General features: G+C 36.2%; 1 protein-coding gene across 1 annotated transcript; it reads left to right on the top strand.

Annotated features, from left to right (window-relative positions):
• Window positions 1–777: 777 nt before the first annotated feature.
• LOC127866367 (uncharacterized) lies at window positions 778–14964 on the top strand. The gene is made up of 6 exons (XM_052406887.1): window positions 778–969; window positions 1722–1893; window positions 7674–7795; window positions 12979–13147; window positions 13374–13486; window positions 14821–14964. Exons 1-6 carry the CDS (start codon window positions 778–780, stop codon window positions 14962–14964), a joined length of 912 nt encoding a protein of 303 aa, XP_052262847.1.
• Window positions 14965–15205: the final 241 nt, after the last annotated feature.

Raw genomic sequence — 15205 nt, forward strand, 5'->3', positions numbered from 1 at the left:
TGTATGCGGACTTAGTTACCTGATGTAATTGTAGACTGATAAAATGACTTTTTACCTGTTTAAATACACGTTAAAGTGAGACTGCACGATTTTGTCAAATATTTATTAATTTACATAAATTAAAATAAAAGTTAAGAAGAACATGTGTTGAAAAATGCGAAATAAGCCAGATATTTAATTCTGAAATCGAAAATGTCTGTACAGTCGAATCTCGGGAGTCGAATTCGCCAGCATGTATATCATGCATGTACGATGTGAATCTAAATTTAGTTTTAGTTCAGATTCGTTCATACGACACAAAGACACAATTTTATTTTAAGGATCATTTTAATTTCCTGCAACGATATCTATTCATACGACACACGAACACTAACTCCGACCCTAATGAAAAGACGAATGCTTCGGCTATTGTAGGAAAATATGTACGAAATATCTTCGTCACAATCGGCTCGGGGCGCTAATTTGTCTATGCTGCATTTTATGAAATTCGTCTTCAAAGTATCATTTTTCTTGCCTATTTCGTGTTATTCTTACATATTTTTTTATCAATTTAACACATATAAAAATCGTGCAGTCTCACTTTAATTTAGATTGTTTGAGTTTTTTATGTGAACATTATGTATAGCTTTCAACGAATAAGTAAGTAAACTTTGCTCAGTAACATTTTTAGCTTTTCGTTAAAAAACATCTGACATAGATAAAAGTATATTTTTCAAAGTAAACAAAACACTGTCTCTTGTACTAACACTGGAACATGAGCCAAACGCGTCTTAAAGTATGTTTTTCACGCATGTTTCTCGCGGTTATCCCAGGGCGCTTTTAGACGACTTCACGGCGGCCAAAGCGGCATTCCCGGGGAACCCCCTGATCAAGTGCATTCTGGAGGCGCTTTTGTTCTCCCGGAAGGGGCTGCAGATGGATCCGGTTCAGTTCATGCCTCAGCTTCTAGGGCGCCTGGAGGACAACGAGGTTTGAAATAGGACTGATATGAGCCTCGTTTCAAGAAAACTGGTCTTAATGCATGTGCGCAAAGTGTTGTCCCAGATTACCCTGTGCAGTCCACACATTCTAATCAGGGACGACACTTTTCGCCGAAACTGGATTTGCGTTTAGAAGAGACTTCTTTTTAACGAAACATTCCATATAAGCGGAAAGTTTCTGACTGTTCTGGCTAATCTGGGACGGCAGTTTATTTACATGCGTTAAGCCCAGTTTTCCCAGAACAAGACGCATATTTATAAACATACATTAAGGTAAAACAAGAATACAAAATCATTTTTTTACATCTCCGGTAGCACTTGAATAATAGATCATTGAATAAGAGATCTGCTATTCAAATATCGTTATTACTTAAAAAAACCCGCGCATACAAGTGGAACACTCTTTTTCACCAAAAATAATCAAAATATGCTGTTTGATGTTATAATACGTTATATGTATACAGGCATTTAACAAGGAAAATCACCGAAAAGTGTTTTCTTAAAAGTTCTGTATGAATTGAGCCGCTTCATGCGAACACTGTTCTTTTGCCGTATGTGGTCAGCGAAGCCCCAGGCCATCCTGCGCATTCATTCAGTCGGATCAGGAGCTACCATGTCTGCTATTGACATCACGAAATATCGCGTGACTTTAAAGAGGACAAAGTAACTCCTGACCAGAGTGCGCAATCGGCATACGACCCATATTCGCATGACGCGGCTCAATGCAGTGTTTTGTTTCAGACAACAGCCGAGTTCAAGCAGCGCTTACGTGAATATAGCTCAAAAGTGTGGTTCGAGCCCGATGTCAACATCCTGGAGCGTCCCGGGGGTCAACTGCTTCACGGCATCCACGTGCACACGTCCGAAATTTACATGATGACGATTACGTCATATGGACATTATGTAATCACAGGTGCATTATACGTTATGGCTTAACTTTATAAAAGAGTTGCCTTTTTTTGGGCGGGTTTACGAAACTGAATTAACGTTTTTAGTTTCGCAATTTTCGACATGTATAAATTGTAAGAGTGGATATTTTATTACAGTTTTGAACTTTCTTTATCAACATATATAAGCGTAATCGAGGCCACATATTTCCATTACGATGAAACAAATATTGCACGAGAGAGGTCGGTATTTACCGTTTAATGGTGTGATGAAAAATGAAATAATTCACAGTCATCTACAGAAACGAAACCAAAATAAATTGGTTCTAAAATGTAAACAAACGTGAAACGCTAAACAAGATGGTCTCATATAGAGAGATTATTAACGCTTGACCTTCTTTAGTCTGCGGGTCGTTGGAGGAGATCAAAATCTGGAACATCAAGGTCGACCCCCACGGTTGCTACGCAATGTGACGGGTAAAGGTCAGTCTAGAAAGGTCGCGTTTTGTCATGGCGATGAGTGGATCGCCATAAAATTTGGCAACGTAATAAAAGTAAAAGGTCTGCAAACAGGTGAGCATTACCAATAAAAAACTCTATATTTAAAATTTGAAATATATATTTTTGATTGTGTATGTATGCATGTTTATTTGTATTTTGCTAGCCTTTGAAATATTAAAATGTGTTCTTATCATAAATCATCAATTAACATATTTTTACAAACAAACAGAACATCAACACAATAATTAGGCCAAGCCGAAAATGACTTTATCTATATACTAGGATAGAACTTGTCACGAGTTTCTTTTCAAACAATCTATTGTTATTCAACGGTGTTGGAGGTTACTCACGAATTTTCGGGGCGAATAAATTATATGAAATAAAATAGCAACGAATGTCGGATAATTTTATCAACAATCAGTTCTGATTCGCTGTAAATTCATAAACACAACGTCATTCCACCTCTCAGAGAAAATATATACTTAAAATGTAAAATGCATACCGGTATTTAAAATGTATCTTCCACATTTAAAATTAGCAATTAAACTCCATAAATCTTAACAGGCATGAAATTATTATTATTATTTACTTTTTTATATAAAAAAAGACACAACTAAAACATACAAACATATCACGATTACCGGTAATTGCAAAAAAATGGTAGTTTGCACGCTGCAGTTGCATTCAACTCTTATACGGTTGCAATGATGCAGTCGATAGTTTGTTCGTTTGCGACCGGATTACCCCTTGTTAAATCCCCGCTCAAGGTGCGCTCTTAGAATCATCTCAAAAGACATTAATACGTTGGTCTTGCTATGAAATGGAATCGATTCAACTGACAAAAGTTTCCGATGTTATATGGTTTTAATAAAAAAGATTATATAACCTTCATTATCGCATTCCTGTTTGCAGGTAAACAATGTATGGACATACCGCTACTCAACGGCGATTTGGTAACAGCGTAAAGTGTGGTCCCAGTTAAGCGTGTGCAGTCCGCACAGACTATATATGTATACAAGTATTTGCTAAGATAAAGAATGTATTAGAGACTCGCTATGGGAAAACGGTTCTTCTTGCTTGTGTGTTAAGTTTGGTGCCAGATAAGACTGTGAAGTCCTCTTGCTAGTGCGTAAAGTGTGGTCCCAGATAAGACTGTAAAGTCTTCTTGCTAGTACGTAAAGTGTGGTGCCAGATAAGACTGTAAAGTCTTCTTGCTAGTACGTAAAGTGTGGTCCCAGAAAAGACTGTAAAGTCTTCTTGCTAGTACGTAAAGTGTGGTCCCAGATAAGACTGTGAAGTCTTCTTGCTAGTTCGTAAAGTGTGGTCCCAGATAAGACTGTGAAGTCTTCTTGCTAGTACGTAAAGTGTGGTCCCAGATAAGACTGTGAAGTCTTCTTGCTAGTACTTTAAGTGTGGTCCCAGATAAGACTGTGAACTCTTCTTGCTAGTTCGTAAAGTGTGGTCCCAGATAAGACTGTGAAGTCTTCTTGCTAGTACGTAAAGTGTAGTCCCAGATAAGACTGTAAAGTCTTCTTGCTAGTACGTAAAGTGTGGTGCCAGATAAGACTGTAAAGTCTTCTTGCTAGTACGTAAAGTGTGGTCCCAGATAAGACTGTAAAGTCTTCTTGCTAGTACGTAAAGTGTGGTCCCAGATAAGACTGTAAAGTCTTCTTGCTAGTACGTAAAGTGTGGTGCCAGATAAGACTGTGAAGTCTTATTGCTAGTTCGTAAAGTGTGGTCCCAGATAAGACTGTAAAGTCTTCTTGCTAGTACGTAAAGTGTGGTGCCAGATAAGACTGTGAAGTCTTCTTGCTAGTTCGTAAAGTGTGGTCCCAGATAAGACTGTAAAGTCTTCTTGCTAGTTCGTAAAGTGTGGTGCCAGATAAGACTGTGAAGTCTTCTTGCTAGTTCGTAAAGTGTGGTCCCAGATAAGACTGTGAAGTCCTCTTGCTAGTTCGTAAAGTGTGGTGCCAGATAAGACTGTAAAGTCTTCTTGCTAGTACGTAAAGTGTGGTGCCAGATAAGACTGTGAAGTCTTCTTGCTAGTTCGTAAAGTGTGGTGCCAGATAAGACTGTGCAGTCTTCTTGCTAGTTCGTAAAGTGTGGTGCCAGATAAGACTGTGAAGTCTTCTTGCTAGTTCGTAAAGTGTGGTCCCAGATAAGACTGTGAAGTCTTCTTGCTAGTACGTAAAGTGTAGTCCCAGATAAGCGTGACCAGTCCGAACAGACTATATATGTATACAAGTATTGACTTAGATAAAGAATGTTTTAGAGACTTTCTATTGGAAATCGGGTCTTCTTGCTTGTACGTAAAGTGCGGTCCCAGATAAGCTTGTGCAGTCTGAACAGACTAATTAGGGACGACACATTCCGCTTTATGGTATTTTTCCTTTAAAGAAAATCCAATTTAGGCGGAAGTGTCGTCCCTGATCAGCGTGTCCGGACTGCACAGACGAATAAGGACGATACTTAACGCACAGTCATAAAGCCAGTTTTCCCAGAGCAAGGCTCCTTTGTATAAGTTTCTTTCTTTTAGCCGACTATAGTCTCCAGGCCCGTACCCAGGCCATGGGCCCAGGGGCCCCGGCCCCCCAGCTGGCTGTCGAACTATGATTTTTTTTTTAATAATCGGCCCACTGCAATTTTTTCTCGGCAAGGGCCCACAGTATACTTTCCCTCAAAACAAAAGAGCAGCTATGTTTTATTGTCCCTGATAAACAAGGGGATAAACGCTCGCCAATCGAGATAAGCCTCAAGGCAATGTGTTCTTATCGCCTTGTACACACTTCCCCGATCAGTCCCCCATTGTGATCATGAATGCTTCATCTATCGATGGTGATGTAACATGTATTTTCATACGTGCAGCGAATGGAAGCAACTGCTACAGGAGTTCGTAGACTTTGGTCTGATAATTGCCGTCGCAAGTTTTTTTCTTCTTTGAGAAGGCCCTTGACGTATTTTTCCCTTCTAAAAGTTTTTTTTTAAACCTTTTATTGGGAATTTTTAGGTCCCAATATATACTTTTTGCATTGAGAATAGGGCCCTGAATTTGAACCGGAACAAAAACACTGACAAAGGTATTTAAACTGAGTATTTATAATTTTTGAAAGGAAATCACTGAAAAAGACTACGATAAGATAGTTAACATGTTTGTTTAAAAGAAAAACAGATTCATAAATTTGCCGAGCAAGAGATAAGAATTTGGCAGAATTCAGTATTTAAAATAATTGAGTACCGAGAATTGAGTAATATCAACCTATTAATGGCTCATTGGTAAAAAAATGAAAATTGAAACAACAAATCGATCTCATTATAGAAGTTAACCTGATCCAGTGTAGAAAAATATTGTATAATTAAATTATCTCTTTCCTTGAATTTGTTTGAAAACAGTAAAATATGTTAAATTGATTATTTAAGACTTTCATTATTTCCCAAAAAAATTAGGCGTTTCGCGCATTTTTTTCTCAAAAATGACAAGGTCTTTCCCAAAAATCAAATTTAAAAAAACCTGTGACGTTATTGAATTGTGGAAAAAAATGGTGGAAGCAATACGAGAGTTGATGTGGATAATCGTCAGTTTAAACCGGTAAGTTTCGGAAATCTAAAGCTTTTAATATTGTTGTGAATTCACACCAATGTTTAAAGTTAAAGACTTCCGAAATGTGCTGATTTACTTGTTATATTCCATTAATTCATATCACAAAATAAGTTTTTTATAAGCATTAAAATTCACCTTGCAAAGTGCCAAATTAAAAAAAAGTATATACATATATGGAGGGGGGGACCCCTCCCAAACCCTCCCCGGTTGGGCCCCCCAGTAAAAAAAATCCTGGGTACGGTCCTGGTCTCTGCATCCGCAGTATAAACTTCTCTATCGACGGCAGATTTATCTACTATATAAGCTACGGATCCCTCGAATTTCATAACACTGCCACACTGCAAGAAATTCTTCCTTTGTTCGGGGTTTTACACAAATCTTTATCCATGTAAAATCTTTACATGCAGTAACGATTCAGAAGGCTTACAAACACAAGTAACGTAAATAATTTCAGTTCTTCGTTTAAAAATAAACTTATAACATTTATTAAATAAATAATACAAAATAATACAAAAATACATACATAAAAAATATATACATATAACATATATAACATAAATAAATACTATGACTTTGGTTAAGAACACAAATGATATTTATTCAACTACTCATGGTTCGGCCTGTATCAACGATTACGATTACAAGATGTGGCATATTTTCACGGCATCGTGCACCGCTCTTCGCGACAGGAGAAAGATCGTCTGGAACACACAAATGATCTGAAAGGCGCGCGCACTGTTGACATGGTAACGGTGGTAACGATTGCAAAAGATAACAAATTCAGGGTGTGGGATCGATCCCGGGACAAAAAGAGTGCCACAGATCGGCAGGCCAAATCGAGTAACTAGCGATAATTAAAAAAATATATAAAATATAAAAAATATTCTGGTAAAACGAGAATTAATGCATTTGCGTTACGTGTCAACCCAGATTAGATTATGCAGTCCGCACAGGCGAACCAGGAACGACAGTTGTCGCTTAAACTGGGTTTTACTTTAGAAGAGACTTCCTTTAAACGAAAATTTCTATTCAAGCGAAAAGTGTCGTCCGTAATTAGCCTGTGCAGATTCACAAACCGATCTTGGACAACACTTTTCGCACATGCATTAAACTCTTTTTTCGCAGAGTGCGGCTCATATATAATTATATTTTACTTATTTTAGGGCTGTTTCGTTCCCGGTTTCGTTTCAATTTTAACGTCATTTATTATATTTTATTAAGTTCAAGTTATTTTTAGCGCATGTTTTTAGTCCTCTTGATTCGCGACTTTAATAACATACAGCATATTTATATTTATTTTTGTTGTAAAGAAATATTTCAGAGAAACGTATTTGCTTATTATATAACTTAAAAATTATATTAGTTAAAGGTTACACATATTATTCAATAAAACAACAACGGGGACGGTGTGCGCAGAGAAAAAAAAACATTTCAATGGCCTCGCTATAAAGTAAAAATACACCGCAATAGCATTAAGAAAACTAACAATTATTCTTTAATTAGCCTCAATAAAGTCTGTTTACACAGAAAGTGTTTTCCGGCGGACCACCATAACAATTATATTAGTTAAATGTTTAATGTTACACATTATTGTTTTTAGGAAATATTAATGGTTTCGCTATCAAGTAAAATACACCGCAATATCATTCGGAACACTAACAATTATTCTTTAATGACCGGTAGCCTCAATAACGTCTGTCTCCACAGGACGTGTTCCACTGGGCCACCAGGATGCGTTGTTCGTGACCGGCAGTGCGGGAGAGGACTCGCCCAACATAGTCGGCGTGTATGATGTCGGCAGACTGGAATACCGCGCCATCCGAGAACTTGTTAGACGACGGGTTTTATTTCGCTCTTTGCTAATTGTATGTGTATTGCTCCCATTTGCTTCAATGAATATAATGATGACGTCTATATGAGCCCCGTTCTGTCAGTGCCGTAGCCAGACCCAAATTTAAGCCGAGGCAGTATCTTAGGTCCTTTTAGGGGGCATGCCCCCCCCCCCTGAAATTTGTTTGTACCTAGAACGTCTCACGTGCGTTTTAAAGGCCATTTAAACTACATTTTATACCTAAATTATCGGAATCGTGGACGCTACATATTACCGTTTGGTATCAATAAAGTTTTTAAAAAATTGCTGCAAGTTCATTGTCAATTTTATATTCTGGTACCATAAACGGTGTTTAAAGTGAAAATGATGTAACGAACTTAACTACAGAAAAATAGTCATATACTTCATTTGAAGTCAGATAGAAAAAATAAAAAATTGAGACGCAGCTCTATCATACAAGCCATAGCATGTATATGGATAATATAATGTGCTTGACATATTTATTATTGATTTACTAAAATAAAATAGATCTTCCTTATAATATGAAGAAACAGATCTATCAAACATTTAAGCGAATAATGTTTCATTAGCATGTACATGTATTATTATTCTTCAACTTTTAAATGTCAATCTTATTGAACGCTAATTCAGCTCTCCTGTCTCCAGTCAAATCCCACATTTGAAGAATTTGTTTTCGATCAACTGGAATGTGTTTATGCACAAACATTAAAGCGATGCCATTAAGCCGTTCCTCTTTCACAGTAGAACATGTCCACGTGTTAAGCCTTCGCAATGCGCTAAAACTCCGCTCACATGTACAAGAACCAATACAAAATATTATTTCTTCAGTTAACATCAAATCAGCTTCCGCAAACTTGCTGTTGTAGTTCAGACAAGTTCACCGTGAAAAAATTCGTGGACGATTTGTTTTTCCATTTAGAGCTTGAAAGCACAATAGGGCTCTTTAAAGAAATATTTAAATGCAATAAATCAAAAGCGTTTTCAATCATAAACACATATAAAAAGGATCATTAATGGAATTTACTTAAACACGGACCTACTGGGATTCGAACCAACGCAGTGACAATATAATAGTGAGCAATGGATCCAGAGTCTGCCGCCTTACCGATTGCGTCACAAGGGAATATTGCTTATCATGAGGAGTACAAATATTTAACATAAATCAGTAAAGTTTTTGGCCATTGTTTCAATTTTCGTGTGCAATATCTTGTTTTAGCATTTCGTCATCATTTTCTGTCAGTTGACAGTTCTATCATCAACGTTCTATCATCAACTTCATTGACTATTATGCTATAGTCTGGTTGAGTCGTGGGTAATTTTCATAAAGTTGTTACATCACAAATATGTTATAAATATATGACCATGAATCATAATGAAAATAATTATTAACCTTTCTTCTTTAAGATGTGTTGCTTTTTTCCAAATGTTTATTGTCTTTAAACATCAAAATAATCGACTGTGTTGATAGTGTCAAACTACCATCCACTCTGGATCAGCAGACGATTTATTTCATAAATCAATCTCTGGGTTAATGGTCGCCATCTTTCGAACTACTTTCAAAAGTACAACAACAACAATAACAGTAGAAGACAATTTTAATTGCGAAAGTTGAAAAATTGAGTACATGTGTCACGGTTGTTGAGTGAAATAGTGTTATTTTCAACTGTGTATGAAGCATGTGAACTGGTAGTGGAATAACCGAATTGTTGGTGGAAATGGAATTTACAAATATATCTAATAATTCATTATTGTGAAGAATTATCATCAGCATCATTTCTGTGGAACATTGCAATATTCAAAATACAAGTGTTTCATAGATATGGTGCTTTTGACATGGTTCACTAACCATCAAGACTGAAATGATGCATGCACACAGGTAAAGTAAATAATTGAATTTGTGCAGAATGTTTATTTTTTACAAATTATTATTTAATTTGACCAATTTATTTTAGATTGATTGCACTGAAACTCAAAGTCTCAAGCTTAGTAAGACACTTAAAGGTTACACATATTATTCAATCAAATTTGATCCTGACCCGCATGTCACAAAATTGAACATTATATACGCTTATATCTTGCTTATTTTGTGAAAACTTTAAAAATAATCTTGTCCTTAACTCTAGGACCTAGGGCTACCACATTTTGTATATAGTGAGATATAGTAGTCCTCTACAAAGTTTGCTCAAATTATGCCCCTGGGGTTAAATTTGACCCAGCCCAGAAGGTCACAAAAGTGTACATGTGCTTAATTAGGGCCTATATTTAAGTATTTGCACATGCAGAGAAATTAGTTTCAGCCTTTTTTTTCAGCAGTGGAGCGATACAGAGCCATCATGGCCCTCTTGTTTAAATACTCAAAAAATGAAACCGCGTTAATGCTTGCATGAACACAGTTTATAAATGCTGTCAGATTTATAAAATATGCAATTACTATAAATACACATGCCAGGGAAAAGTGCTTTTTGTACTGAGACTGAGCCACACTTAGTATCGTTGGGGAGATGAGTTGTCAATTTTATGTTTATCAGTCTTTTATAATCCAGTATGCCTGTAAAAAGGGAATTTGTAACTAATAATCACAAAATATACACAATTAAAATTGTATGCATTTAGATTTATTTAGTACTGCACATTAATCATTTTCCAAAAATATGTAGCAACATTATATTATATAATGCTGCAATACTAAAGTAAATTACTAATTAAAGGTCGCTGATGTCCACCTAATGATCTGGAGGTCACTGGTTTGATCCCCAGTGTGGGAGCATTCTTAAGAAATCTCCAAGAGACACCCAAGTACTGGTTCTAGGCCCAGGAAACGAACTCAAGAGCATTTCACATACATGTACGCAGTTAGTAATTTAAATTCAATCGAACTAAAAATGGGTTAAAACTAACAACTGAAACCCTTATTAATACATTTTATTTCGAATCAAGCAAATGTGGAAATTCATTAAAAATAATGAGTACAATTTAAAAATTCTACTTTAAAGTAATCATGATAATTTAGATTATTTTCAGAATATTTAATGATGACAATGATACAATTATTATTCCCTAAATGATAAAAATAAAACATGTTATGTTAATTTATGACAAAAACGTTTATTTATATCAATATCATGGAAATTACAACTAGATACAGGCAATTATATCAGAAACGTGCATTAATTATATTAATGAACAACGCAGACATTTGTAGTGATTTATGGTCACTATTTGATTAACGTTCTATACATGACCTGTCATAAAAGGTATTTTTTTTAGCCAGTACTACAATCGGCAATGATAGTCTGTATTGCATACATATTCCAACGTCTATTATCGATTCGCTTCCTCAAACTGAACAAATATTTAATGTTTACATCGCGAAACGTAATGCATCCAGTTTCACTTTCGGTTTGGTTGGTTTTGTAAACACCGTCATTTCATCTTAAAAATTGGATGATAGGGTGATTAAATAATAATGGAAAAGTAAATCACTTGGATAATAGGTCAAAATGCAACACAAATGAACGTTAATAGTGCTCTTAATATCAAAGTTTCGGTAAAAAGTTTGGCGCTAGTTCAACGCGCATCGTATACAGCCTCATAACAATAGACTGACAACCTTTTGGGTAGTAAAGTAGTAAAACAAGGCAATATGGCGACCGTTAGCCACGAGGCCTATCTTACGGAGGAATCCGAGATAGCCGATGTATCACGATTGACTACCATCATTAAAATAAGCTTCCGGTTGATTCGTGGGTTCTGATTGGCTGCCAGAATTTCAAGATTTGCATGCTATAAATAGCCTTTAAACTGACCTTGCAGGACAGGTTAATTTCTTGTGAAAAAATGTCAACAGACGATGTAGCATGATAAATACTCATAAGTTAACAATTTTGTGTTACTTTGAAACACTATATGAACACTACATAAATGAGGAAATACTTCATAAGGACCTATCAAGTTATGATGAATTACACTATTTACTTGTTTTTGACGCATTTTTTATCGGAAAAAATGGTGACCGTGTCAAAACATTTTTCCGTAACGAACTGCATCATGTGCGAACGTTCTATCGCGAGATTTCGCGCGATTTCTATACCCACGAATCAAACAGAACCCACGACTCTACCAGTAACAACCATAAAAAGAAAAGACTTGAACTTCTTTATATCAAAAAAAGTTTAATACGCGGGATATCATAATTTAAAATTTCTAATGTAAACAAAGATTCTTACCACCTTAAACTCATCGCCGGCCATAAAGAGGAGAATTCCAATAAAGGCGAAAACGCCAACCACCCGAAGTGTGTTTAGATCAAAAATAGACCCAGACCTGTCCGAACAACACCCGATCCTCGCTCGGTACGTTCCGATGTCCACAATGATTGTAACATCGAAGTGTACATTGCGACGCTTTGTTTAATATACGGATTTTCAGAATCATTTTGCTGAGCAATTTGGCATCAATTGAAGTTATTAAAATAAAATAATTATCTGCCTGAACATGAACCAATAGTACTCAATGATACTATGTGTTTGTGAATATCATAGTGCCTTAAATCCATTAAATTTCCTCAATTTCTTATATAGATTTTATTCTTTGACACAAATTGTGTTTTTTTTTCTTGTAATTTCAACATTGCTCTGCAAATTTTAGCCGAGGCAACTGCCTCGGTGTGCCTCAGCGTGGCTACTGCGCTGTCTGGGAAAAGTAGGGTTCACGCACGTGCGTACATTGTCGTCTCAGATTAGCCTGTGCAGTCCGCACAAGCTCATCAGGAACGACACTTTCCACGTTTGTTGATTTTTTTCGTTAAAATAAAGTCTCTTTTTTACGAAATTTCAGTGTGAAAACTGTCGTCCCTGATTAGCCTCTGCGGACTGCACACTGTACGCAATGCGTTAAGCCCAGTCTTTCCCAGAACGCGGCTCATATAAATAACCCATTAATTAATTGTTTTCAAATATTTTTATTGAGTTTCTGTTATGTAATTATTCTTTCTACACTTAAAACGTCCATATTTTTGTAAAATGTTCCATTCCCCCTGAAAATTATTCGATACTTAAGATACGTTTATAATTAATTTGATTACAAAACAGTCCAATTAAGTAAATTTTTCAAAAATAACAAAATATCGTGCGTCATACTTGCAAACGTTATACTCATCAGGAGGTGGCCTGCAATGCAAACATGAGGTTTTACGAAGGAGACAACAGATCAGTGATCATGGAAATTTACGATAAGTTTTACTTGTTTGACCTTGAAAAGATGGACGTCGGCATCGTGTTTCCGGGTCGAGTAGTCGATACACGAGTGTGTATCTTGACCAAACGGAAGCGTACGTACAATTCTTATTTACATTATACAATTCATGTGTGGAGGTGGCAGTATTCACAACATAGTTATTAAATATTCCGGTGATGGTGTGTCATTACTATTCCGCGTCACTAAGAAATCAAATTCATGATTTAAAGATTTTGCTAACTGAACGATTTGGGTCAGAACGCGTAAGAAACCGTTCCGCCCACTTTATCTCTGTCTATGACGTCATTCTTCCATTGTAGAACTCCTCGTGACGTCACGTTTTGGCAAGAACGTGAAACTGTACAACATCACAAAATGCTGCATTGACGCCATAATAAAAACTGGACACAAGAAGGAGATCTACCAAGTTGTGGTCAGTTTTTATACCTTTCTTAACATTATGTCATATGCCACCTGTACTGTACAAGTGGTGTAGTAGCAAGCAGTGAACATCTCAAAACTGTTTTGCTTTTTGCTTTTTAATGTTTTGACGAACATTTACATTCGCAAGTGATGTGTTCATATATATACGACCATTCTCCCCATACCCCTGATTCAAGTAGGCAGTTAACAGATCTGATAAAAGCATGTGTACTAACTTTTGTACTAAGTGATTGGAATCGGTTCCCCAAACGGAGTCGATTAATCGTAGGCCATAATCAGCGATTAATCAATTAATCAGCTTTTTTAACAAAAAATTAAGTTTTTAATATTTAACCAATGTTTTTGTTGATATTAACATTATATTACTATATTTTATCAAAAAGAACTTTATCATGACTATTCCTTATGTGTTTTGTGATTTAATAATGAATACATGCTTAAAAATATTGCTTTGTGTTTGAAATATTGTGGCTGCAATGTTACGTACTGTGTGAAAATGGCTTAAACCCCAATGACTACAACAAATCTTGTACAGAGTGAAGAGTAATAAAGATTATTATTAGAAAAACTTGTATGATCATTATCAGAAGAATATGAAAATATCTACTTAAATATGGACGTTATGATAATAGTTTTTTGACATGGAAAGGTAACAAATTCTTCTCTGACCGACATCTTGAATGAATTGGCTATAGCTGCTATACACATCCGTATTAAGATCGCTGATAGGTTTAAAGGGGTTGTTTTATAATGTTATTGATTAGCTGAAATATTGAACCTTACTGCACTATTGTTATTATAAAAAAATTGAGCTGAATATGCTAGGGACTGAGTGCTTAAAGTATATTTTTAAAGATTTAAACTTTTGCACACAAAAAACATATATATCGAATGATCCGTGCGGTATAAAAATCGTCAAAATTTCGTCGACTCTAAATTTTCATGGTCATCGTCACGTCAGCAGCGATTCGTCGATGACGCGTCGACGATCTGATTAATCAACTCACCACTAGTACTAAGTAATTGGAAATCAGCTAGCCAATTAAAAGTTATGTTAACTGGCCGCCACGATATGACTTGTTTACTGTTGAAAACGGTGATCAATGTAAATAAACCCCGTTCTGCGAAAAATGGGCTTAATGCATGTGCGTAAAGAGTTATTTCAGATTAGCCTGTGCAGTCCGCACAGACTTATCAGGGACGACACTTTTCGCTTTTACGGAATTTTTCGCTAAAAAAGGTCTATTCTTAGCGAAAATCAAGTCAAGGCGGAACGTGTCGTCTCTGCTTTCCCAGAGCAAGGCTCATATCGTTGTTTTACAGGTGAACGATCCGGGAAGGCTTGCTGCAGTGACGGTAGTTTTTGGACCTGTAGTGTTGATGGACCTTGTCACTCCCTCTCGCATGTATGAGATCTCAAACAGTACGTTCAGCAGATGCGAAAGTATCTTTACCTCTCAGAATTAAACATACGTTGAAATTTCGCGGCATATATCGTACAATATATTTTAATGTTAACGGCGTTTCTTTTTTCTGTGTACGCATTGCATACTAGCATAGCATATACTATCAATAAAGCGCACTTTGCGAATGTTGTTTTCAAGATCAGTTTATGGTGTTCGCTCCATATGTTATAAGACTACGAAAGTGTTATCGACCAATCGACTTTTAAGTTTGAACGGATGTTGTTTACCAATGAGTCTCTTTC

The sequence above is a fragment of the Dreissena polymorpha genome, chromosome 1 (assembly GCF_020536995.1).
Source record: "Dreissena polymorpha isolate Duluth1 chromosome 1, UMN_Dpol_1.0, whole genome shotgun sequence".
Lineage (NCBI taxonomy): Eukaryota > Metazoa > Mollusca > Bivalvia > Myida > Dreissenidae > Dreissena > Dreissena polymorpha.